General features: G+C 39.5%; 3 protein-coding genes across 6 annotated transcripts in view; 1 reads left to right on the forward strand and 2 right to left on the reverse strand.

Annotated features, from left to right (window-relative positions):
• LOC123981641 (metal transporter CNNM3) overlaps positions 1-26,821 on the forward strand; it is a 74,006-nt gene extending 47,185 nt beyond the window's left edge. The window contains exons 11-12 of one of the 3 annotated variants that reach the window (XM_046066643.1): positions 18,903-18,976; positions 26,504-26,821. In XM_046066643.1, the coding sequence (XP_045922599.1) occupies positions 18,903-18,976; positions 26,504-26,551 (122 nt within the window). In that variant the 3' untranslated portion in view covers positions 26,552-26,821. Of the gene's footprint in view, positions 1-18,902; positions 18,977-19,689; positions 19,717-20,766; positions 21,568-26,503 lie in introns of those variants that run through there. The other 2 variants (XM_046066642.1, XM_046066644.1) reach the window with 2 other exon arrangements.
• On the reverse strand, positions 12,599-14,991 carry purbb (purine-rich element binding protein Bb). The gene has a single exon (XM_046066649.1). It carries the CDS (start codon positions 14,961-14,963, stop codon positions 14,049-14,051), a length of 915 nt encoding a protein of 304 aa, XP_045922605.1. The 5' UTR covers positions 14,964-14,991; the 3' UTR covers positions 12,599-14,048.
• Positions 19,372-22,761, reverse strand: ved (ventrally expressed dharma/bozozok antagonist). Of its 2 annotated transcripts, XM_046066651.1 has the most exons (5): positions 22,360-22,761; positions 21,675-21,910; positions 20,863-21,122; positions 19,888-20,101; positions 19,372-19,830 (listed from the first exon to the last, which is right to left on the reverse strand). In XM_046066651.1, exons 1-5 carry the CDS (start codon positions 22,404-22,406, stop codon positions 19,751-19,753), a joined length of 837 nt encoding a protein of 278 aa, XP_045922607.1. In that variant the 5' UTR covers positions 22,407-22,761; the 3' UTR covers positions 19,372-19,750. The 2 variants fall into 2 exon arrangements, with proteins under 2 accessions (XP_045922607.1, XP_045922606.1); XM_046066650.1 differs by having other exon boundaries at positions 19,372-20,101.
• Positions 26,822-27,346: the final 525 nt, after the last annotated feature.

Raw genomic sequence — 27,346 nt, forward strand, 5'->3', positions numbered from 1 at the left:
ACATATTTTGTTGTTTTTCATAATCTGAGCCAGTGGAAGCATGTAAATGTTAAACAAAAGAGGTCCCAGAATGGAGCCTTGGGGAACTCCACATGTCATTTTTGTTAGCTCAGATGTGTGATTACCTATAGACACAAAGTAGTCTCTGTCATTTGAATAGGATTCAAACCAGTTTAGTACTGTGCCAGAAAGTCCAACCCAGTTTTCAAGTCTGTCCAGTAATATGTTGTGGTCGACCGTGTCGAATGCAGCACTGAGATCCAATAATACTAAGACTGAAATTCTGCCACTGTCAGTGTTTAAATGTCATTGAAGACCTTAACAAGAGCTGTCTCAGTGCTGTGGTGTGGTCGAAAACCTGACTGGAAGACATCAAAACAGTTATTTAGTGCCAAGAAAGCACTAAGCTGTTGAAAAACAGCCTTTTCAATGACTTTACTTAAAAATGGGAGATTTGATATGGGCCTATAATTGCTCATTAGTGACCTGTCTAGATTGCTCTGTGGCTTAATGACTGCAGTTTTCAGGGCCTGTGGGGAAAAACCCGAGAGACATGTTGACAATTTGTAGTAAATCTGAGGCCATGCATTTAGAAACATTTTAGAAAAAACCTCTTGGCAGAATATCAAGGCAGCATGAGGAGGATTTCAGATGTTGTATTATGTCCTCCAGGTTTTTATGGTTAATAGAATCAAATTGTCTCATGCTATATGAATTGTTTTTAAGTGGACACAGGGACAAGACATATCCTGTTACTGACATGGAGGCACTGACTGCTTGTCTAATTGTTTGAATTTTGTCTGTGAAGAAGGAGGCAAATTCATTGCAGGCCCTGGTGGATAGAAGTTCAGAGGCTACAGACACAGCACGCAGATAGCACTCTCAAAGAAAACACAGGAATGATCAGAGAGAGCAACATCAGTCACCACAACCTTGGAAATGTTCAGACCCTTGGAGAAGTCCTTATTGTGTTTCGGCCTCGTCACATGTTGAGTCAGTCCATAATTATCAAGAACAGAAATGAGTTCTTTAGTCGCTCTGTCCTGGGGGTTGTCAACATGGATGTTAAAATCACCAACAATAACCACAGAGTCAAAGTCAATAGAGATTATAGACAGCAGTTCACCAAAGTCATCAAAAAAGTTTAGAAAAATAGCTCGAGAAGAGGAATTCAGCTGAAGAGCCAAATTTTCAAAAGAAGCTACATTCCCGTAAGACATCTGGCCCACTTTTTTCAACAGGCTGCGGCTGACGAGGAACTAATGCTAAATCTGCCGGATATGTTGAGTGCTTCCTGTTTCTTAACACATTCACCAGGCTTTTTCTGTTACTTATCAAGACAGGGATGGAGAAGACAACCAGCACACTGGGCCCCGGCTCGTCCTGGGAAGAGTCATGAGAGCTATTTTCCTTGTAGCCTGGACGCCATTGCGGAGCGGGAAGGCGGGTTGGGCGCTGTATTTGTGACACGTGTCAAACCTGGAGGTGGACGGTGAGGGGGGTTTATGGTAGAAAAAATGGGAGTGGAGCGAGGGAAGGTGCGGGGAGTGAATTATGTCCCAGCTCTAACCAGGACTTCCATGTGATCAGTGAAGTCCAACAGGGGGGAGAGGAGAGAAAGTGTGTCTGGAGATAAGGGTGACCTAGAAGGTGATTTTGGGGTAAAGATGGTGAATCCTCACTGTTGGTTTTCAGTGGGGGAGGTTGAGGCTTTGAGGTTTTGATCAGAGCTCTCTTCCGGCGGGGGCTGAGGTGGCTCTCCTTCAAGGTTTCTGGCGTGTTGTGTTATGTCTTCTTCTTGTTTAGATTCCTCTTGTCTCTTGTCCTTGGCAGAGGGAACAGATGAGTGACGCAGAAAGTAAAACAGGTCGGAGCTGAACAATTTTACTCCTGACTTGTTAAGGCGAAGTCCATCTGCCTTAAAAAGATGTCTGCGGTCCCACAGGAAGTAAAAGTTTTCGATGAAATGCACTGAATGGACAGTACATGCCGTTGAGAGCCACGTGTTCAATGCCATCAATCTGCTGAATCTCTCAGTTCCTCTTTGGATCGGCGGTATAGGACCACTGATAAACACCTCAGCATTCAACGAGCTGACCGTGTTCAACAGATTATTAAAGTCCTCTTTCAACACTTCAGACTGTTGCTTCACAACATCACTGGCCCCGATGTGCAGTATGATGTTTCAGACGCAGATCCAGGATCCTGCGATAGTGGTGAAAATCTGTTCTGCTGTTGCACACTCGGTTGTTGGGGAGGTTTGTTGCTAACTCTCCCTTTCGCAGCTGTCCACGGCTGTGTCCTACCAAGAACAGGGGTTGAAGAGGCGCTCTGCCTGGATGATAATGCAGGCCAGCCAGTCGCATCTCAAACCTCAGGGTTCTGCCTGTTACTCGTCCTCCCATTTCCAAAGGTAATGATTTATTCATAGGCTTTCCACCAAGAGCTCCAGGGAGGACTCCCACTTTCAGATTTATTACCCAGTACACAGGCGTCCTGCTTCTTGGTAGTCTTGTTGGTGCTAATTAGCCGTGTGTTAGCATGCTCTTGTCCACTGTTTTGGGTCCATGTCATTCCCACATAGTCCATTCACTTCCACATTCACTTCTAACCTGTGGATCTTAGTTTCCAGCACTGCAATTTTCTGTAGAAGTTTGTAGAAGTCGTCCGTGGAGATGGGGGGCATCTTGTTGCTAATTAGCATTAGCTATAACTCCAGTCACTGCAGTACAGGCTAGTGCAGTACTGGTAGGCTGCAGTCGCGTAGCACTAAGATATAATAAAAGTGTTTAAAGTATGGCAAGAGCCTACTTTATCTGACAGTCCCAGTGATTTAAAAGTATCAAAGAGCCGCTGCTCATAATTTCTAGCAGAAAAAAAGAGAGTTTAAGCAAAAGTATGCAAGCAGAGGCAAGAGCAAGCAGCAAAGCGTCTGCACTGTAAGAAAGCAGGAAAGCAGGAAGATGTTTGATAGAATTTTCTCATTGGAAACCATGGAAATACCCAAATAAAGACCTGAAAAAGGCTAATTATATTTATGTTTTAGACTTTAAACTACATAAAACTTGTATAAAAATATTGTGGACCTCAAACAAAAGCGTAAAACAACTCCATCTAAATGCTTGTGGACTTCACTGCACAGTAACAGTCTTTAAGTCTTTTTACATGTGATCTCTTTTCATGTGATTTTAGTTGCAGCAGCCGGAGTGAAGGATATGATCTCTTTAGTTGCGGCAGGAGAGTGTTGCCAGCTCTCATTAAGGACCGCGAGGACCCGGCCTCTCACCTCGGAGCCGGCGGAGTGAACTTGTCTTGTAAAATGTGACATCACATGCAGTGCATCTGCTTAAATATACACAGAGGGCCTCATTAGTGGAAGCGCTACTCGAGTGCCTCTACAATTTCCAATAACATGACATGATTGTTCTACTTTTAAAGCTGAACTTCCTGACACCCAATCTGATCTAATCTCTCTTTAACTCAGACAGAGGCTGGTTAAATCCAGGAGGAAAAACTACAGCTTTCCATGGCACTCTTTCAATCAGGAGAGACTTCATTTGAGGGAATGACAACAATTTGTTGACATCTTGACTAAGAATATGAGAAATGTGATTAGTCTTTGGCGATTAGACCCCGTCCTAATGATATGTCATTAAAGAGGGTGGTGAAGTCGTACACCCCCGATGGAGTCTAGACACTGGTAGTGGTGATGAAGGGATGAAGAAAATGCTGAAGATCTTGACCTGCTGAGCTTGACCTGGGCCTGGATCTGATCAGCAGGAAGGGAATATGATGGCGGAGAACTGGACTGAAAAGACAGCTGACAGCAGCAGAGACGAGAGAACAGATTTTAAGTTTGACAGCGACTACATGATTGGCTGATGGAGAAAAATATCTGATAAGTAAACTAAAGAGTGAACGCCCGTGGTTCTGGGTAACTGTGACGGCAGAATCTTAACTAAACAAACAATCAATTAATGGAGAAAATAATCAGCAGATGAATCCATGATGAAAATAACTATTAGTTGCAGTCCGGTACAAAATAGTTAAAAAATTTGCTCCAGCTCAACAACTACAGCAGTGAGTACTTTTAATACATAATTAGTAGATTTACCTGATTATACTTGCATACTTTTACTTAAGTAAGTAGTTCAATTCAGAGTATTTTTAGAGTGTGGTATTGGTACTTTTACTTGAGTAAAGGATCTGAATATTTCCTCCACCAGTCATAACTCTGAACACACTAGACATGATATACATATACAAAACACACATATTTTTAGATTTAGACTTGAACTGCCTGAGGACTTCATGGGTACTCTGCTGACAGGAACTGCTAATAGTTAATTCGGCAAACATTTAAAAGTGCCAATTTGCCAAATATGTTAATAAATACAGGCTATATTAAAAATGCAGTCCCACAGCAAACTAACTAAATTTATGCTTTCTGTTAACATCTCTCAGAGCCCCCAAATTATGGGAACTGTAGTTCCAAAACAAAAGAGTGACTATAGCTGTTGAATAAATGTAGTACAGTAAAAAGTACAACATTTCTGTCTTGAATTGCATTGGAGTAGAAATTCAAAGTGGCATCAAATGGAAATGCTAAAGTGAAGTACCTCAAAATTGTACCTAATCAGATGTGCTTTCCACTGACAGTGTTCACGTGTTGACGCTTGTAGGAGACAATAAAAGCAATTAGGGACTAAATAACGAGCAACAAACTGACAGGCTGACCTCTCACCACCGGTAAGAGACTGGACGAACAAACACGAGGCTCACGGCCATGAACAGAACATCTCTATGTGTAGTACCTGTCTGCACATAGCGGAGTGTGTTCCTGCAGGAAAACCTTGTGTAGTGTGCCACATGTGAGCCGATCTTAGCACAATCACACTGTTGTACGACTGTGTCCCCAGGCAGTGAGGTCCTACTGCCACAGCTGACTCCTTGACCAGGAATGTCAAGTCTGTGGAGGCCTCCCACATTAAAATAGACAGCATGCCCTGTCAGCACACCCTCACAGCGTACGCATGGGTGCCTAACAGCTGCCAGATTTACAGACCTACTGAGTGGAGAAAAGGTCCGGGCAGAGAAGAAGAAGCAGCAACAGCAGAACAGATCAGCACGAGGGGAGGAGGGGAATCGAATTACCCAGAAGTCTCTGCTTCTTCGTCCCTCACAACAGAGTCAGGAAACAAGTTCAGCTGTATATTTCAACACAATACATCTGTGTCACGAGTACACTGATGGACGAGGTGGTTATGTACTGCGGGGTGACCACAACTAAACAGCACATCGTTTTCATTCACTGTGGATTTGAGAACAAGCTGCTGTTGTGTGGAGCTGTTTCCTGCAGACAGTCTTTATTAACTTTAGAGACAGCTGCTGCCAAACTGTGTGCGAGTAGGGAGAGAGAGCAACTGTAAAGCAGATGCTCCTCTACTGAAACAACTACTTGATATTAGCTTCCTAGTAGGGCTGCAGCTACTAATAAATTTGTGGATTATTATCTAGAGTACAGATTCTCTTGTTTTACATGAGCATCAGTCCAAAACCCAAAGAGGTTTAATAATAGGTTTACTGTTATATATGACTAGTGGTGGACAGAAGCTTTTCAGTTTCTATAGCGCCAAATCATAACTGAAGTTATCTCATAGATCAGTTCCACACCGTACTCTTTGTAATAGTATTTACAGAGACCCAAATCCCATCCTGAGCAAGCACTTGGCCACAGTGGCAAGGAAAAACTCCCTTTAACCTTTGCCAGGTCGCCCTTGTAAAAGAGATCACTGATGTCAAGGGGTCTTACCAGGTTAAATAAATATAATACAGAGCGGGCGGCCGACTGCCTCGACCAACTAAACCGAAATAAATTATAAACGCAACACTTTTGTTTTTGCCCCCATTCATCATGAGCTGAACTCAAAGATCTAAGACTTTCTCTATGTACACAAAAGGCTTATTTCTCTCAATATTGTTCAGAAATCTTTCAAAATCTGTGTTAGTGAGCACTTCTCCTTTGCCGAGATAATCCATCCACCTCACAGGTGTGGCATATCAAGATGCTGATCAGACAGCATGCTTATTGCACAGGTGTGCCTTAGTCTGGCCACAATAAAAGGCCACTTGAAAATGGGCAGTTTCACTGTATTGTGGGTGTCTGGGGGGGTCAGTATCTGGTGTGACCACCATTTCCCTCACGCAGTGCAACACATCTCCTTCGCATAGAGCTGATCAGGTTGTGGAACATTGGTCCACTCCTCTTCAATGGCTGTGTGAAATTGTCAGGTCGAGACCCCGATGAGAACGACGAGCATGCAGATGAGCTTCCCTGAGACGGTTCCTGACGGTTTGTGCAGAAATTCTTTAGTTATGCAAACCGATTGTTGCAGCAGCTGTCCGGGTGGCTGGTCTCAGACGATCTTGGAGGTGAAGATGCTGAATGTGGAGGTCCTGGGCTGGTGTGGTTACACGTGGTCTGCGGTTGTGAGGCCGGTTGGATGTACTGCCAAATTCTCTGAAACGCCTTTGATGACGGCTTATGGTAGAGAAATTAACATTCAATTCACGGGCAACAGCTCTGGTGGACATTCCTGCAGTCAGCATGCCAACTGCACGCTCCTTCAAAACTTGCGACATCTGTGGGATTGTGCTCATTTTGGAGTGGCCTTTTATTGTGGCCAGCCTGAGGCCTTTTATTGTGGCCAGCCTAAGGCAAAGGAGAAGTGCTCACTAACACAGATTTTGACAGATTTGTGAACAATAGAGAAATACAGAAATAGACCTTTTGTGTACATAAAAAAAGTCTTAGATCTTTCAGTTCAGCTCATGATGGAAGTGAACTGTTGCGTTTATAATTTTGTTCAGTGTACATTACTCAAGTACTGTGCAATTTTCAGCTAATTATACTTCTACTCCACTAAATTACAGAGTAAATATTTTACTTTTTACTCAACTATTTTTATTTGATAACTTAATTTACAAGCGGGACCTAGCAGGTCTTTCAGTTAGTGCGGTGAAAACTCCTACAACTGATTCAGAACGCAGCGGACTCAAGGACTCATGTCACTCCATTACTCCGCGATCTCCACTGGCTCCCCATGGCTACCAATCACTAATGCTGTATACGGAGTGACTACTGGGTCTGCACCATCTACCTAAACTCCATAATACAAGCTTACGTTCTTTCTCGGCCACTGCGCTCCTCCAACGAACGCCGCCTGGCTCTGCCATCTCTTCACACAAAGCAATCTCTGTCCCTGTTCTCATCTGTGACACCACGATGGTGGAACGAGCTGCCACACGCCGTCAGAGCAGCGGCGTCCCTCTCTAACTTCAAGAAGCTCCTGAAAACTCTTCAGAGAACACTTTCTCTGATATTACCTCTTACATGCACTCCCTCTGCTCTTTTTCTATCTCCTTACAATGCTCTTGTATTGATTGCAAACTTGATTGTTAACTCGTCTTGACCTAAGTATTTACCCCATTCATGCAGTACACACTAATAACTCTTACTGGTGTCAATTGTCACTTGTAGATCTCTTACTGTATTGATGCTTTATTGATGCTTGTATGTTGTTCTTCAAATGTAAATTGCTTTGGATGAAAGTGTCTGCCAAATGAATAGATGTAAATGTAAGTTACTTCACAGATTTATATTAAGATATACAAATATATATAATAATTACAATTATAAAGAATCATATTGTTATATCAGTAAGGCTAAAGATAGTCATAAACAGAATTGTTAACACATTGCCTATACGGTAACCCTAGATCAATATTCTGACAAGCGTACTTGTCAGTGTTCAGTGACAATGACACTTGTCCTGCATACCAAATCCCATACGTTTTATTTTTACTTTTAGTACGTACTGCAGCCAAATGCCTCCCCTTCCGGTGAACCCCTGTGGGAAAGAATATGTACGGTAGTAATCGGTAAGAGACAACAAATTTTTAGATCCTGTTTGAATTGTGCCCTGAATTACACACGTTTGTCAATTAAAAAAAAAATTAATAAGTCACAGTTTGTTGTAAAATTGTTAAAATATAAGACTGCCAAAATACATAATTACAAAGACCACAAAACCAAATAATAACGAGATAGGTCCAGCACAACTTCCCAGAGTGATGTTGTTGAAGTGATGTCTTTTATACTCACTATCAAACGTGAAGAAACGAAGCAGCACATTCTCACATTTGATAAGTTGAAAACGTAACTGAAAATTAAAGTCGATTTAATCCAGTAAAATAATTGATTACTTCTCTGTCCCTCAATTAACCGATAAATCAGCTATTTCTTTCGGTTTTAAAAGTTACTTTTCAAATTAAGATTCTTTTGTGCAAAAACTAAAATATGACGCATTGATCCAACAGTTGAAGTCAGTAATGATCCAGTAATATAATGATATAACGCTGAGAGGCTTGCAGTAGCTCAGTCCGAGGGGACTTGGGAACCGAAGGGTCGCTCTTTAAGCAAGGCCCTGAACCCTGAACTGCTCCACAGGCGCTGCACAATGGCTACTGCTCCTAATTGGGATGGGTTAAATGCAGAGGACAAAGTTCACGTGCATTGTACTGTGAATTATTGTATGTGACAATAAGCTGATACTTATTTACTTTTGATACTTTAAGTACATTTTGTTGGTAATCATTCTTTATTCTACAGACGGGTTTCTTGTATACAAACACCACTGGATGCACGCGCAGCGCTTTCGTAGCCGGTTAGAAGACTGTAGTCAACCACTGTAATCAACGTAGATTACGTATTGTTTGTAAATTTTTGTTGACTCAATAATAAACTGCCATTTCAGAGTTGGATCTGTTTGTTGGTGTTTCATTTCGCATATTAATATATGCGCGGCCTCAATGTTGTTCAAGTCAGCTGCTAGCCAAAAAGCTAAAGGAAGAATGGGGAACGATGGAGAAAGGTGTTCTTTCCACAGCTTTAAGTCCTGCCATTAGGCCTAGCTGTGTAACAATAGGAGATGCAAAGATCATAATCCTCCGTTGTAAACTTTATGCGACCAGCAAAAAGCTTTCAACCGCGAACAATTTTGTATTAAAGCATCTGCTGAAGCAACGTGAAACTTTGAAAGAAACTCCAGCAGCTGCTGCCAGTGAAGCATCCACTCGCCATGAGACATAGAATTAAGCAAAGTTCTGTTTAGTAAAAGCACTAAATACTTCACTTATAAATACATGTGCAAAACAGCTACGTTAGTTCAAAAGTCGAGACACTTGCTTGATTTTTTATTTTTATGTTAGACAGTGGCATTAAAAAACGTTATGTAAATCATACTCTGTCATGAATACGCGATCAGGTTAAAGTTGTCAGGAGGGACCTGCTTTGTTTTTTATTACTTTTTAATAGCCTATATCCATATAACCTATACGATACAGCATCTGCAATGTTTTCAGTTCGGCTGCTTGTTGACTCCTCAGGTTAATTATTGTTCCAGTAAAGTGGATTCATTTCTAAAACGCGCTGCTGAACAGTCACTTTTAAGGATGGGGTGCGGTGGTTGAAAGTAATTGTAACGAAACGAGTAACGTGACTATTTAGTTTCAATACCCAGTAATAAGTAACGTAATATTGTTATGTTTTAAATTAGTAATAAGTAAAAACTAACCCATTACAATTTCTGAGTAATTTCCCCAACACTGCTGCTAGATATGTCGTATTAAACTGACGTGCCGCCAAGACAGAGTGCTGCTTTCTGCCCCCTGGTTGTGCGCATATCTCTGTGATGACGTTGCACAGAAACCCGTCCACAGTACACTATACTATATTAATTATTTCTGTACTTCCAGATGTAATTTCTTCTTACTTGAGTTTAACATGTGAAGTCGTTTGACAATAAACACATTCAGATTGTAAAACTTGCAGATTACATCATGAATAACTCATCAAGGCTGCTCAAAATGAATCTGAAAGTAGAACGTGTCACACAGTCTGATCTCAAAAGAAGACTGTAGCGACAATTTTGATTACTGATTTATGATTTATCGTTAATGGCCGCTATTTTCTGGTTTCATACTTGCTTTTTTTCTTTATCTTCTGTGATTCTGAACTGAATATATTTCGGTTTTAAAAAGCTGGCCGGACAAAACAAGACATCTGAAGAGGTCGGCCTGGGCTTTAAGAACTTGTAATTGCCATTTTCACAGTTTTCAGACACGTTAAAGATCAAATGATTGATCGGTAACAGTGATAGACCGATATCTGGTGTTTTGAGATTATCAGTCCTGCACTCACAAGGCCGATATTTCATCCTAAATCCCATCTTATCAAATCTAACACTAATTTACACGGCTGTATTCATCCATTAGCAGAGGTGATAAATGCTTCAGCTTCTCAAGACAAAAAATAATCTGTGTGTTTCCCAAACTGGAATAGTGAAGGCGGTTAGAGCTATCATCTCCCTTCCCCTGCAGTACGGTTTATGGCTGCTATGTCACTTAACATTAGCTAATAGGAAATCACTAGTTGCTGCACGTCATTACTGTCATTAGAGCACTGGTGCACAACTCTGTGCTGTACAGACAGTTAAAATTATATTTCAGTTTTCTGGTTGGTTAGAAAGGACGATGGGGACCACGGAGGAGCTGAGGCAACCTGGTCCTTTTAAAACTAATGAGGAGTAACCATTTGTACTCGGTCTCGGACATTGAGGACTCAGGATTTTATTTCAAGACCATAACTTTGGGAATATCAATAAATTGCTTTTGCATTGTCTGATTTATTTATTAACATCCTAACTTTGATTGGATGTAAAGCTTATTGCTTCAAATAAAACCAATAACCCTTATTGAAAGTGTGTTGTTACCGTTAACGACTGTCACCCCTCCCTGCGATGCTTGAGTTGATTTCAGCTCTTATTGTTTCTATGTGGGTGCTTTAATGGGAAAGTGGATCTTTCAGATCACTTTGAGAAGTAGCTGTGATCTCGTTTCACATTTTATTGTGTGTCATAATGAGGGGTACTTGTCTTGCTCTCAGCCCCTAAACGTCTTGGTCTTATCTCAGTCTCGATAGACTCTTGACTACAACATTACATGTTGCCTATTTTTTTTATATTCATTTATCCAGAGGTCACATTAACACGTTTTTTTCCTGCCATTATAAGGTTGAGGAGGTGAGGTCCAAAACAGTCTGGGTGCTGTGCCGTGAATGTAAAATAACTGTGGAGAGCATCAAAACTAAATTACTTTCCCCAGATCTAATGGCTGTAGTTTCTCCTCAATGGACTTCTTTAGCAAGTTTAGTCCTTACGGTGTCATTTATTAGCTGATCTAGCTTTTCCAACTATTCGTTTACACATATGGTAATAATGATGCTATGTTGTGCATATGTTTAGGGTAGAAAATGTAATATTTTTCTTGGGGGGCGGACCCCAAACCTCACCACCACTACAGTCACCAAATACATGCACCTACTAAGGCTGACACAAACAGGGAAAACACTGAAATGTTAAGCAATCTGCAATCTCGTAACCTTAACAGCACTGCTGCACGAAGAATTTCAGAGACATGTTGTATTGGAGTTTTATATTCAGATACAGAACACACCTCCACTTCACCACCGCTGTTACAACTCCATCCTTGGGGAAACGCTGGTTAAATATATATAGTTATACTGTAGAGAATAAAGCAGCTGAATGACGCCACTTCTCACAAACTGTACCCTGCTCTCCTTTAAAGACTAGTCATGCTCTGAAATCTACAGCAGAACCCAATGTACGTTTCGGTTTATCTAAAACAACACGTTACTGGCTGAGATAACATGAATACTAGATTCTACTCTGGAGGTATAATGGATCATAAATGACTGTTCTTTGTTTTGATATCGGCATTATATATCCTGCTCTCTAAAATATCGACATCAGCCATTGGAAAATCTGTATCGGTCGACCAGTAATTGATAATGCAAATAATGCTTTAGTTATAGCCTTAGATAAGCGTCCAAGGTGGGTTAAAATCACGGGCAAGTGGACTAGATTTAAACCCACCTTGGATAACTATGACCTGGATGACTGAGAATCTTCACAGAAACTTTAGATATGTGGTTGAAACCTTTCGTGACATCTAAATAAATAAATCCTCCCACTGACCTCTTAAAAAGCTCAATAATCCTGGTCTGGATTTGACATTGCTGGAGTTCCCAGTAAGGATTTTTATATCTCGGCAAATCACGAAACTTTAGGCTAATACTGTGCAAGGAATTATAACAGATCAGCAAGCAAACAACAACAAAGGAAGTTCAGTAATTTATCAAGTAAAAACAGCTGAAATTCTGTTTCCAGCTTCTCAAATGTGAAGATTTGCTGATTTCCTCTGATTTATATGATTGTAAAGTGAATATTTTTGGGATTTTTAACTGCTGGAAGGAAAGAAAACAAGAAATTTAAAGACATTTTGCTCTATTTCTTAGACATTTTATAGACCAAAGGATTAATCAATCAATCAAGAAAATAATCATCAGTTATCCATAATGAAAATAATCCGATTTCATTAGCTCCTTCCTGTAAACAAATAGATTATCTTTAAAGTACGAATACAGAGATTTAAAAATATACAGTCACAACATCGGGTATTGCATTTAAAGTTGTTTAATTAAGGAAGTGTTATAGTTTCACTCTAGGAAAAACAAAATGAAAAATAATCTGGAGGTTTGAGTCACAACTTTGTTTCAAGAAATTAACCTTTTTTTTTTTCATTAAATGTTTTTGTCTTGAAATTCCTTTACATAATACATTTTTATTTTTTATATGTATTTCAAAATATCTTTTGCTGGTTTGCTCTGTAATAATTTTTTTTCTTCCTATAAGTAGAATCTCATTTCAATATAGTTCTCTTTGAATAACAAAAAAACAAAACAAACAACATCCATCAATGTGTTTCTGTCCAGGGATCTTCAGAAGATGTTGTTAAGTTACGTCAGAAAATGACCATGTAGCTGGTTAAGACGGCCCGTCAGTCCAGCTCTGACCACGACAACAGAGAGAGGGGGGCTGATGGGAAAACTCAGAGAAGCTGTATCTGATGCAGCGCTCCTACCCGTCCCGACCGCCAGATATTTGGACCCTTGCAGTGGCACGTGGGAGCAAAATGAGCATCATTAAAAAGTCCCCATCTGTATGTTGCCCCTGGTGTGTGGGGGGTTTCTCAAACACCAGGGATGCTCTGGTGTGAGGAAACAAACACTGTGAATTATGCTTTTAAAAACATTGCCTAGATTGTATGTATAACATAAAACCCAGCTGATCCACACTGTAACTGACTACTGGAGTCAAAGCTTTAGTTTAGTCCGCGAGGTCCCTTGTTGTTTGGGCTTAAAGATAATCCTCTCGGTAACTTCCCCTAACATTTTGGGTAATCTTTTTCGATTAACAGCACAGCTCCCTTGTTGTTTGACAGCTCTGTATATATATATATATATATATATGTATATGTATATATAGAGACATGTCTAATGCAAAACACCCAGCAGCTTTATACACTTTCCTCATCCTACTTGCCAAAAAACAAATCCCCACAAACTGCCCACTGAAGGAGAGACCTGGACTGGGACAGGAACACACTGGATGCTGGTTCTCTCCTGAAACTGGGCAAGGAAAACATCTTAAACAGGTTGACTCCTCACTCCCTTAAATATAAAGTATGTTGCAAATAGGAAAGCATTCGTTGGCTTCATTTCTAGATAAAAAAAACCAATTTGCTGGTTTTAGTAGTTTCTCTCTCTTTTCTTTTCTTATTTCTTTTTTTATACAATAAAGCATAACTCACTCTTCTTCTTTTTTTTTTTTTTTGCTCCAGCCAATGAGATTTGATCTCATTTACAACCCCACCCCAAACTTTCATTTTTCACACAACCACTCCAACTCTACATACTTTAGAATAATACACCAATAACTCCCTGCACATTTACTTCTTTTTTTTTTTAACGCCACGATACTTTAGTAGGCTATTACAGCACGATTCTTCATGCACTTATCTTTTTTATACCCCCTACACTGCAGATCAGACTACAACAGCTGTTCCTCTCAGTCGTCATCCACCTCCTCTCCCTCGGACTCGTCTCTCCTCTCGTACATCTTATCCCTCTGCCGCTCCTGGATCTCCTTCATCTCCTCCGCGTATCTGCTGAAAGCTCCTCCGAACTTGCCCCAGGCTTTGAACGGGATGGTGATAGAGTTCCTGTAGCTGGGCTTCACTTCGCTCACGCGCAGGAACACTCCGTATTTGTTGGACCCGACGTCGAAAAAGAACCGTTTGGAGTCCACCATGATGGAGGTGCCCTCGGGGAGCTCGCTGTAGCCCCCGGCGGCCATGCTCCCGGCCAGCTCCTCGTCGTCGCCCCCGTAATCATCTATGAGCTTAGCGAGGGCGTCTCTGAACTCTATCAGCCCCTGGGCCGGAAGGGCTATGGTCTGGCCGGCCAGCATGCCGCCCACGGGGCCCCCAACTCCAAAGCCGGGTCCACGGTTTACGGTTTGCCGGATCCGGAGGAATCTCCCCCGCTGGTTCTCCTTCAAGTCCAGGTAGTACTTGCGGTTTTCCCGGACTAGAAACTCGCTCTTAAGAGCTCGCCTGGGCCCGCCGTCCTCCCCCGAGCTGGCCTGGGCTATCTGCTCCGGGCTGCTAGGCCCCAGCTGGGCGTAGTGCTCGATGAAGTCCCCGAGGTAGTCGCGGAACTCCGCCGCCACCGACAGGGAGAGGGTCAAGCGGCTCTTGGAGCCCCCGGCCCCTACCTCGGCGATCTTGATGAACCTGCCCTTGCTGTTCTGCTTCACGTCCAGGTAAAACCGCTTGTTCTGGATGTCGAGGCGCTTGGACGCCAGCTCCTGGGTCTCCTGGTCCCTCTGGAAGTGCTGGAAGCCGCCTCCTCCGCCGCCTCCCCCGCTGCTGCCACCGCGCTCACTCCCGCTGTCTCCATCCGCCATCTTCAGCTCCACCATTCGCCTTCTGCCCCTCTCTCCTGCGTAGCTGCTTTCTGCGTGCACTCAGCCAGCGCGCGCCCCCTCCACGCTCACCGCGGGGGGGAACTTCGGATAGCGTTCCGATTGGCCCAACCGCCCGCCACTCCCACACGTTCACACGGTAACCGCTTTCCCATTGGTTCGCCGATTTTGTCTGTCACGCCCACACGTGGAATCTCTCTTAAGCCATTGGTTCAGATCGAGGTTCCGTTTGCGTACTTCTGGGTTGCCCCTGGTTGTGAAATCTCCTTGTTTTTATGACATAATTTGTTTTAAATTAAGTTTTTAAAATGTTTTTGGCTTCAGCTGGTGAAATGTGTCGACAACCTGTTTTTTTTTTACCATACAGTTCCGAATCTGGGGATATTTCAAGGTCGTGTTTTTATATGTGGAAAAATGTTGTGACGTACTTCTAGTGTAGTACGTTGCACATATTTTAATAATACTATCATGCCTGTTATTGCCAGCTATGAAACAATATTTAATAGCAATACTACAGTGTAAAATACTCCACTACAAGTAAAGGTCTCGCCAATATAAGAAACAAACGTACACACTATGCAGAAAAGTCGCTCCTGTGAGTGTTATATCATTCTGTGTTATATTATTGGATAATCAATACCCATGAATGAATGTGTAAGTACATCTCACTGGTTGAGATGGAGCTAACTAAATACACTGTTAAATCTATAATAATGCATCAAGGTTTAGGCTATTTAAGGGCCACATTTTTTGTATGTAAAATCAGTAACCAGTAAGCTGTCAGTTGTCTTTGTTGCCCCTGGTTGTGAAATCTCCTTGTTTTTATGACATAATTTGTTTAAAAATATTATTTTTTTTAATGTTTTTGGCTTCAGCTGGTTAAATGTGTCAACATAACCTGATTTTCTCCACACAGTTGTGGCGGAAATGAATCTGGGGCTATTTCAGGGTCATGTTTTTAATTGTGCAAAAATGTTGTGTCATACTTCTAGTATAGTACGTTGACCATATTTTAATAATACTATCATTCAGCAATACTACAGTGTAAAATACTCCACTACAAGTAAAAGGTCCGTCTTTTACATTAGAAGAACATAAGTACAAAATAAAATATCAAAAGTAAACGTACACACTAAGCAGAAAAGTGGCTCATGTGAGTGTTATATCATATATTATATGTTATATTATTGGATAATCAATGCCCATGCACGGATGTGTAAGTACATCTCACAGGTTGAGATGGAGCTAAATATAACTACACATACTCTTAAAATATAATAATGCATGATAGTTTATTTAAGTACTTTTTATTGTATGTACTGTATATTGTATGTTATTTTGAAAAGTAACCAGTAACTGTACCTGTCAGATAAATAGTAAGTAAAAAGTCCTCTGAAATGTAATAGAGACGCAGCATAAAGTAGCATAAAATGGAAAAACCAGAGTAGCACAGTACTTAAATAAATGTAGTTAGTTACTTCCCACAATTGGTTATTGCTGCATGTTGTCAGCATGTGAGCAGTTTGGTGGTAGATCAATAGACCTAGGACATGGGAGGGCTTTTTCTTAATGCTAGGGCAAATATTAATGTATATTAGCTGTACTATAACAGTACAGTTATTCAGTTAGGTAAAGTGAGCCCGTGTGATGTCTTGCTGAACCACAGCCACTGTGGCCACAATGGTAGATACTGAAATAAAGTGCGACGATGGAGAAGAGTTCAGAGTAATGTCAGAAATATCTTTCCATAAAGTTTGCTGACATTAGCTATGATAAGTTACTGGTCACACCAGACCAAGTCAGGCATCTGTGTGAGCTGAACAATGCAGCGTTTTATTGCTTTAGAATTACATTTTTTATTTGTAAGAAAAAGAATGTTTTATTCCTTCTTTCAAAATGTCTCACATCAAGATATAGAAACACGCAGAGCTATAATTTAAAAAGAAAGGCTACAGTAAAATATGGAAGCAGTTAAAATAAATAAAATAAAACAATGTATACTACAGTAAGCCTCTGTAGATTATATATATATATATATATATATATATATTTATATATATAACACACCGCAGGTAATTGTACATGTGCAAAAAAAGATGTTTTTGTATGAACCCACTTTGATTTCACTGCAGTTCACCAGAGTTCAGCACTTACCAAAATCGATGGCCTCAAAAATGTTTGAAAACCGCTGACCTACATGAAAACACATAAATTAGTAATAAACTGCTTATCAAATTATTATCAAAACAGTTACCTAACAGGAATCATAATAATTAATTTACCAAATTACACTTTACTCAAGAATTCTATTTAAGTACAAATTGTAGGTACTTATACTTTACTTTTTTCATTTTCCCCTACTTTATTCTTCTGTTTCATTACATATCAGAGTGAAATATTGTACTTTTATACTGCACTACATTTACCTGACAGCTATAGATACTTTGTAGATTAAGATTTTACAAACAAAACATACAATCAGTTTATAAAATACATATAATGCACTGTTATCGATGAAATGACACAACAGTATGTTAAGTATTTAAAGCCCGACCTTGAACAGCTACAGCATTAAAATGCTGCTTACATTAGCATGATAATAATCCAATATTATGAAATGCATAATAAAAACATTATGACTCTCTAAAATGATCCAGTATTCATAAAAAGAATTATCTGACCTTATCTTGTGATTTTTTTTACATTTGAATACTTCAGGCAGTGGCTGTAGCTGCTGTTTTTCCCACCTGCAGCTACGTGTGTGTAACCATCATATTGTTGTTGCATTACCTTTTTGTGTCCACAGATGGCAGCATAGCTTAATTTGCCTTTCAGGTAAGGTTTCAGGTTGAGTTTCCCGTTGTGCTTCCTCCCAGCTGGGTGTACCAGCAGCACCTGTGAGTTTAAAGATGAAACCACATCTGCAGTGTGTGGTGTAACCCTGAACCGTGTTTATCAGTAAGCCTAGTTTAAGGTGCATCAATGCACCTTAGAGCTGGATAACTTGGTGTTGCAAAGCTGGATTCTCTTGAAGCAGGTACTGTGGTTTGGGATAACCTGAAAAAAGTGCTTGTACACGGGGATTTTACTGTAGAAACACTGAAGCCACCAGTCCAGATTCACCCAGCAGAAGAAAATGTGGACTACAGAGTATTTAAAAAACTCCTAAAATGTGACATTTTATTTATTAATCTAACTTTTCATTAATATTTTCTGTAAATGTTATCTCCATATGTTTATGTCTAAAACCTGTTTCAAATTCTCATTTATCTCAATGTTTTATTTTAATATATTTAATGTTTTGCCTAAAAACATTAAATAGATCAAGATTCAAAAATATTAACATCAGTCTGCATACAAACTCCTCTTTATGTCATTGAACCCACTAAATTCCCAGAAACATTACCAGGAATATGACCTCACTGTCCTGAGTGGTTGCTGCATTGAAGAACACGCTGTTCTAAATGGGATTTCCCAGTAATTATGCAACATGAAAACCACAAGCTGAAAACTGAATCCAGTGACTCTGGGGGGCACACAATGAATCAAGACATACAGTATCTAACTTTTGGTCTCCTATAAAGAGGAGACAGGACCATCTGGAACAAGGATTGCACAAAAACACAAAAACAGAACCACTGGGAGACTTTGGCCTTTTTAGGGAGAATAAAGCTCTGTTAATTTAAATATTAATCTAAACCTAAAAAGAGGACAATTCGGACCTGCTGCTTTTTTTAAATTTAAAATGCATCGATACTGCATGTTATTCAGATTGATACTCTCTCTATCTGGCACAGCCAAATGCAAATACAATTAAAAATACTGTATGTGTGTGAATATAGTTCTATAATTATATTAAAATAATTATTTTGTTTAGAAGAAGAAATTCAATAAAGCACTATTAATAATTCTCTTTTCCTTCCTTTCTCCTTTCAGCTTCCTCCAGCCCATCCTCACCAGAAAAAAACACCGTATCGGACAATTATGCAGCAAAGAGCGACAAACTCCATGTAAGGAGGATGTGTGGTGGATGGATGAATGAATTAAACTCAGGACTTTCACTCAGAAGACTGAGGTTTGAGTCCTGTGTGAAAGAAAGTTTATTTGTTTTAAGTTAAAGAACTTTTTGTGGATGACTTTTAATGTGCTTATTTTAACCCAAACCACCATTTTTTCTTTAACCTAACCAATTGGTTCTGTTGCCTAAACCCAATAAAACTACCACCGTTTTAAAAAAGTACAATATTTCCCTTTGACATGTAGTGGAGTAGAAGTAGAAAGTAGGTAAACGGTAATACTAAAGTAAAAGCACCTTAAAAATGTACTTAAGTATAGTAGTAAAAACAGAATCAAGTATAAACAGCTTCACTTGATAGATGACATGATGAAAGCATGAGGACCTGTAACGTTTTAATAGTGATTTTTATTTTAGTGATAAGATTTCACAATTACATAATAACACAAATCAAATAAAACAACTTGATAGATTCAAATTTAAATATATCCAAAACTATACAACAGTTACAAGCAGAGCTACACAAGCAAATCACAATATTGCACACCCCCCCTGTTTGAATAAAAGTTAGCACTCGAGCTTCACAGCAGTAATCGTGCCGTGTTCCTTTATAAACCATCTGTTTCTATTAGCATTGATCCTATTAGGATAACAAGACGACATTTTTATGAAAAAATATAATCAATACAATCTCATTTTGTGTCACAGACATCACAGTAAAGATCAGAGTAGATGCACAGGCCCGTCAGGTGGTGATTGAAGGACGCTATCAGTAATACTGATGATAAGCCGGGTAGGATCCCATGAGTTGAGTCGTGGCAGAGGGCAGCATGACTCCTGGGAGGCTGTTGTACTGGTAGAAAGAGTCCAGGGGCAGTGTGGGGTGGCTGGGCAGGGGAGAGCTGTACTGCAGGCTGTGTGGGTGGACGTAGGAGGAAGCAGCCGGGCCCTCCTGTGCCGCTACTGCTGAGTGATACCTCGGGTAGGGCCCCGGTCTGTAGGCCTGCAGCTCGGGATAATGCATCAACTGAGAGGCAACGTTTGCCTGGCAGGCGTGAGCCAGGGCGTCCTGCACCGACCTCTTCAGCTTCATCCGCCTGTTCTGGAACCAGTTTCTGATCTGAGAGAAAAAGGGAATAAAAGTCTCATGAGACTAAGTTTGTGCTGCAGAATTAACAGGTCAAATTAAATTACTGGGAAACAATAAAATATAGTTTTAAGACAAGAACTAAACAAACAAATATAAAGATTTAAAAAATTAAATAAGAACTGAGTCCAAGTTCCCCCCAAAATAATAAATATCTCAAAACACAATGAAAAAATAAATTAAATAAATCATTTACGTATATAAAAAAACAGTGATTAAATAAAAATCAAATAAATAAATGCATTCATATATATGAATCAACAAATAAATAAAATAAAATAAATATTACTGATTAATTACAATTAAAATCAAAATTAAAATGAAATAATTAAAATTAACATAAACCAATAAATAAATGTATATATATATATTTATATATAGATATATATTAACCTATTTTAACATTATATTTAAGTCTCTAAAATAATTATTAGAATACAAGACATTGCATTTCTAAAATGACAATAATAAAAAAAGAAAACTCAGATTACAAGGTATGCCATATTTTATGTATCAGGTTATCTGTATTTTATTGTTTATGTATTTCCTGTAAATTGTGTTTACCTGCTGGGAACTTTAATTTAAATGGATTCTAAAAATACTACAATAAGCCATTGTGTTTTTGTTTTTAATTGCAGAAAGTTCAAATTCCCAAAATAAAACCAAACCCAGAGGACGTGAGCTCAGCATCACTCAGATGTCTCAGATACTGACGACAGATTAAGGATTGTTACCTGTTTGTCAGACAGGTTGAGCTTCTTGCAGAGCTCGGCCTTGTCTTGCGTTCCCAGATAAGCGTTCCTCTTGAAGGCCCTCTCCATGCTGCTGATCTGCTCCGCTGTGAAGGCCGTCCGGGGTCTCCTCCCTGACGGAGGGGACGCCGGTGAGGTGGAGGTGCACTCAGCTGGGGCCGAGGGGGAGAGGCAGTGGCCCCCTTCGCTCTCGTACCCGGAGGTCTCCTCCTCCGTCCCGCTGCTGAAACCTACATCAGCCACTGGAGAGAGGAACAAAGAAAGAGATGGTTTTTAAATTGATCTTTCACAAGATGTTTAACATGAAGATGGTAAACTAAAAACCATTGATATAAGTATTTATATCCTTTACTTAAGTAAAAGTACTAATACCACACTGGTATAAATACTCCATCACAAGTAAAAGTCCTGCAATGAAAATGTTAACTAGGTAAAAGTATGTTTAATCAAGTATTAAAAGTACTGTGACTGTTAAATATTCTATCTTTAGATGATTATTCCTCATGCATTAATGTAAAAGCCAGATTTTACTGCAGCTAAGGATTATTTTCGTTATGGATTAATCTGCTGATTATTTTTGATTGATTCTGAAAAGAGCAGGAAATGCCACGTAGACCAAACCTCAAAGTCACTAAAAGCTAAATTAAGGTTATTCAAATAAGTAAAACATTTGCTTGACAAAATGCCAATAGCCTCAGCTCTTCTCTTGTATTTATTGTTGGGTAGTTCAATTATAACAAAGCACTAGTACTTGAGTAAATGCACTTTACTTTCCATCAGTGGACCGGACCTACCTTGATTACTGTGAGAGGTTTGGTGCTGGAGAGTGAAAGCATCTAGGCCCGGGCTCCTGTTTTCTTGCTGCTCGGGTAAATGTTCAGACTTCTGCCTGCAGTAAAAACCCGGCAGACTCTCTGAATGTGTCCCGCAGGCAGAGACGCTCTCTGTCCCTGCTGGCTGCTGGCTGCTCTGGGCCATCCATTCAATAGAAAAATGTCCTCTCATGGCTGCCGAGTGGCGAAGTTTTGTCCTGAAAAGAGCGGCACAAAGAGTGTATCCTTTTGTTTAAAATGGTTAAAACCAGAATGAAAAGTTAGATCCAGAGTGCAAGAAAGGTTTCTCAGGAGGTTGCTGGTCTGTCCTGCTGCTGGGAGACTTTTAAATGCCTCCCTCATCACAGCTAGTCTGTATTTATAAGGGGCATCCCTCCTCATTTCAAACTCCCCCAGCCCCAAGATCAAAGCACACATCCTCCCTTCCCTCCCACCCTCCCCTCCTTTAGTTTTCACAACTGGAGTAATTAAGACGTCTCATTCAGTCTCGATGAGGCTGTTACAACGTGGCTCCAGTGAGTCTGGGAAGGAGCCCCCCCCCCCTTCCTGCCTCCAAAAACAGATAATAGACACACCTCAACCCCAAACTGTCTGCAAGTCCTCTGCAGCAAACATACTGAGAGACCCCTAAACTGTGTCCTCTTACTGTCTGGCCGCAGGGATCACAAGACACGACCACCAACTCCTCTGCATTGTTTTTATTTACAGCTGATTCTCCTGAAGACGCTCAAGTTGATCACCATTCAAAGATAAAGCAGCAACAAACAGAACCCTTTGTTGTAAAGACAGAAATAAAACACACAGTGACACATAGTACAAAAACATTTTTTTTCCAGCCTTAAACAGTTCTATAATAATATTTTGAGTGATTATAACTAAAGATTTATACCTTCTTAGTAGGTTGCTTGCACAGTTTTCCTCATATTCTGGATTAGTGTGAGCTTTATATTTAGTTATATTCACAAAATGAGAAGTCACACTTACAGCTGAGTTTGTACTGTAAAGAATAAGACGATGCCTGAAGAGTAAAGAGTGTTTAAAAGGTGAAATTCAGAAAAGGCCCAGTGTGCATAAAACATATTGAATATTGACTTGAGAATCTTGATATTTCTAATCATTTGACGTTGTTACTAAACTTACATTAGTCTACCTGAAACAATATTTAGATTATTGGATTTGTTGATTGACAGAAAACTAAGTATTTACATATTTTTTAAAAGCAGAAATGCTAAAAATATTCCAAAATGTGAGGAATTGCTGCTTTTCTTAATGTAAATTGAATGTTGTTTTAGTTTTGAACTGTTGGTCGGATAAAACAACAAATTTGACCGTCGAATTTGCCTTTATTTTAGTCTCAATTTCAGAATTAAGGATGTAGGATGGGTTCAAATGCTAAAATACGAGCAAATGCTAAAAGTGTTTAATAGTTTACAAAGTAAAGAAATGCTCAACAACATGTAAAACAATCAAAAGCACAATAAAAACATATTAGAATAAACTGACAAATAAAATAATAGAAAAATAGAAATGCATTTATTGTGCAGTTTCAGTGGTGCGATAATGAAGTAATCAAAGGAAGCAGCAAAGAAAGTCTTTTAGATTTGAAAGTTTAGAGCATTTAGAGTTGAAACTGTAAATCAGTTGACAGGAAATTAATCAGCAACAATTTTCATGAAGCAACACCGGCTGAATTTTGTGGTTCCAGCTTCTAAAATGCAAAAACCTGCAGCTTTTCCTTGTTTTCCATGATTTTAAATGAATATATTTGTGCTTTGGACTGTCAGTCAGACAGAACAACAATATCTGGGAAATATTAACAGCCGTTTTTCATCATTTTCCAGATATTTTAAAGACCAATCGATTAATCAAAGGATATCAATTAGACTTTGGGAAATCATAATGAGAATCGTTCACAATTTTCTGCAGAGCAATAAGTAAATAATGATGAGTATCTTTCTTTTCCAAACGGTCATTAATTAAACTTTAAGTGCTAAACTGCTCATCATAGTCAGTAATTTAGGCAACAGTTACTTTATAAATGACGTTTTAGCTTTCATTAGTCGTGAGTGGCTCATAATCATGATAGCTAATCCCCGGATGATACCTAGATTAAAGGCAAACTGTCTGAAAGGTATTGATAAGACGTGATGGTAACAAGGGATTTAACAATGATGGGCTTTTCAGTTGTGTTGTCTTTCTTTCAGCTGATCAGGATTTAAGTTAAATTACCCTACAATGATTTTTAGATCAATAATCACAAGAGATGTACGACTGTTGAAGGTAGAGACTTATCATAAAGTACTAAGGACACTAAAAACCCAGTAATGAACTCACATTTGAAGTACTTAACTATCACTAGACTCTGCTCATCAAAACAAACAGAGGTTGAAGATTTGTTATATTACCAGTAAAATAACTGCATTTAAAATCCAGCTTCAGAGTTGGATTGTGCAGAGGGATTATCAGCCAAATGTACTTGTATAAGTACTTGTTATGGTGCCAGAATGTGCCCTATATGTATACTGTTGGTGGGTTTAATTTACTGCAGCCTGTATATTTTACATGTGTATCTGCAAAGTAACTACAGATAAATGTAGTGCAGCAAAAAGTATAATATCTCTCTCTGAAATAAGAAGTAAAAACTAGCGTTCAATTAAAGCACAAGTACTTGAGTAAATGTACTTCTAAAGGCCTACTGGGACCAAAGGCTCACTGGAATGAAATACCAACTTATAATGATAAATCCCACAAAATATCAAAAGATTGGTGGATGAAGCATTCAGATCCTTTACTTAACTAGAAGTAACAAAACACCAATGCAAAAGAAAAACTAGTCCTGCATTGAAAACATTGCAAATAAGCAAAAGTATGCAAATAAAAGTACTAAAAGCTGGAAAATGGCTCCTGATTACATGTGTATTATGTAGCCTATGATAATGAACTAAATCAAAATCATTTGCTATACTTGGGTATATTTATAGGCCTATATATTTATTGTTTTTGTTGAAGCCTTAATCCATAACAACTTGGTATAAAATCACTTTACAGATGTGAACAGACAGTGTTACATTTTTATTCCTTATATTTTGGGTACCTGGCAGCTTTATATTTAGGCCTATAATTCACAAACTGTGAATGAGACTTACAGCTGAGTTTGTGGTGAAAATAATAACACACTGTAGGAGGAGTGAAGAGGGTTTAAAAGGTAAAACAAAGACAAAAGTAAATGGACTTGGACTTCTAGTATAGAGCAGCATAAATGGGAGTACTCAAGTAAAATACTGTACTTCAGGTCGGCTGCTTACTTTCTGGCAGTAACTCTCGCACATATCCTAATAGAAACTGATCGTTTACTGTGGCGCCTTTCATCATCTTAAACTATTGTTCTAAAATGGGGATTTGGGGATCAAGTTAAAGTGACTGATAACGACCTGAAAACATGATCCCACAAGTGGCTCATCAGCCCCTCCTCCTCCTCCTCCTCCTCCTCCGCAGAGCTGCACGGACCTGAGACGCTGTTCTGTGTGCAAATGGTGCATGGACCAAACGCATTGTAGGGTTTTAAAGGATTAATCGAGTCAATCAGAAACGGTGCCTTTCATAAGATAATGAGTGCTTGGGTCGGTGAATGGTGCGGGGCTGTGCGCGCTATCTCCGCGCCGGCAGACGCGCTGTCTGCGCGGCAGCGCAGAGGAGAGCTGCGGCGCTAACAGCTCATTAGGGACACGGAGCCACTTCAAAGGGGCTCTGTGCTTTGATACCAACACACCCAACATGACACAGGAGGCCATAAAACCTGTTCAGATCTCCTTTAGGTTGTGTAAACACTGTCAGTAGTCTAGATGCACACATCCATTTCAGGCTATTCCCACATTCCTGATTCTGATTTGTTGGCACAAAGCTAGCCTACTCTGTATTCTGTATTACTATTTGCTTCAAAATATTTATACCATGTCATTTTAATGTTTATTTATTTTATTTTTATTGTAAGTCACCAAAACATATTCCTTGTAAGCTGATTTAAATTTGAGTCTGTTTCTGTTGGAAAATTACTTAAATTAGGCCTGTTAAAAGATCTGGGTAGGTTTAATCAAGTACATTGTTTAGGTACTTGTACTTTACTCCCATTTTATGCTGCTTTATATTTCTACTCGACTAAACCTCAGAGGCAAAACGTGTCATTTTTATTTAACAGGGGCTACTTAAAGGTAGCCCCTGTTAAAATATATTTATTTGCAATGGTGGAAAGTACCAATACAATACTCCACTACATTTATCTGACAGTGTACTTTTTCTGGTGGTGGAAGAAGTATGCATACCAAAACTCCTGTTTTACTGTTTTACAAGTAAAACTCCTTACCTAAAAAGTACAGGAGTACTATAAGCAAAATGTACTTAAAAGTATTAAACATATGCCCCCTGACTTAACATTATTATAACAAAATATTACTGGCGCATCAAATAGAGCAACATTTTAATGTTGTGGGGGCTCGAGGTGGAACTAGTTTTGCAACTTAGATATTAAAATGAAAAAAAGAGGCAAAAATCAGTGGACGATACTAAGCAATGATTAGAATAAGTACTCACATCCTTTAATTAAGTAAAAGTACAAATAAAACGTTGTAAAAACACAAACAAAAAAACTCCATAAGTCCTGCGTTCAAAACCCTACTTAAGTTTTATATCATCAGCAAAATGTTGCCTATTTTTGGAAGCAGATATGCGGTCGGTTAATAAAATTTTAGAGCTACAGACAGATTGTTGACGTTTGTTGTCTCTGGATGTTGCAGTGCAGTGTGTCGTCTGTCTGTCTGCCACATCAAAGAGCTCGATCCTGACTGTCGCAGACCAAGATGGGACATGACAAGGTGGAGCAGGCCGACGCTGATACCCAACCACCCCATTATACAACACACAGACACAGACAGACGGAAGGGCAGCGACAGAGGAGACGCAGAGACAACAAATGATCAGGACTGCTTTGAAATTTTAACTGTTCCAATCACCTGCCTGTTGTTTTTCTTCTGTAAGTGGTGTTTGAGGCACTTAATGTAATCTTGCTACTTCAACTCCACTAAATTTATCTGACAGAGGTGGTTATTAGTGACATTTCAGAGTATGATTTTATAAGAAATTAAAGATGGTTTCCAAACTTTTCTTAACCAAATTTGCAGAAAATCGGCAAAAGGAAACACTACTTATTGAGTATTTCCATCCACCACCGTTATGTGAGGTATAATAGGCTGGTGCATAGATAAACTTAGCTAATTCTCCAGTCAGTGCCATTAAACCCTTGAAATGTAAGAAAACATCTGTTACAGATCTGTCACTCTATGAGTTGTTAGCAGTTCCTCAAAAAGAGACATTTCCGCTATGAACTTCATAGCGTTTCATTTTGATAACTGTTCAAGGCACAAGAGGGTACAACTTTAGTCCAAAAAACTGAAAAGAACTTTGTTTCTTCTTCTTTCCTCTCCCATTAATCATCTCACAACCCCTCAGATTTATCTGGTGAATCTTTGGAGGGGCCCGACCCCTAGGTTTGGAATCACTGGCCTGAAATAATTCAAAAAAGCTAACTGTATATAAAGCAGTTCAAACTGGATAACTGTAGGCTATATAAAGTAGTAAAA

Source organism: Micropterus dolomieu, linkage group LG13 (genome assembly GCF_021292245.1).
Source record: "Micropterus dolomieu isolate WLL.071019.BEF.003 ecotype Adirondacks linkage group LG13, ASM2129224v1, whole genome shotgun sequence".
Lineage (NCBI taxonomy): Eukaryota > Metazoa > Chordata > Actinopteri > Centrarchiformes > Centrarchidae > Micropterus > Micropterus dolomieu.

Coding starts and splice junctions, on each gene's coding strand:
- purbb (XM_046066649.1), bottom strand. CDS start 14,963: ATGGTGGAGCTGAAGATGGCGGATGGAGACAGCGGGAGTGAGCGCGGT.
- ved (XM_046066650.1), bottom strand. CDS start 22,406: ATGCAGAGGAGTTGGTGGTCGTGTCTTGTGATCCCTGCGGCCAGACA. Junction 21,911..22,359: donor GTGATCCCTGCGGCCAGACA/GTAAGAGGACAC, acceptor CGCTCTTTTCAG/GACAAAACTTCGCCACTCGG. Junction 20,102..20,862: donor TCAACCTGTCTGACAAACAG/GTAACAATCCTT, acceptor TTTTTCTCTCAG/ATCAGAAACTGGTTCCAGAA.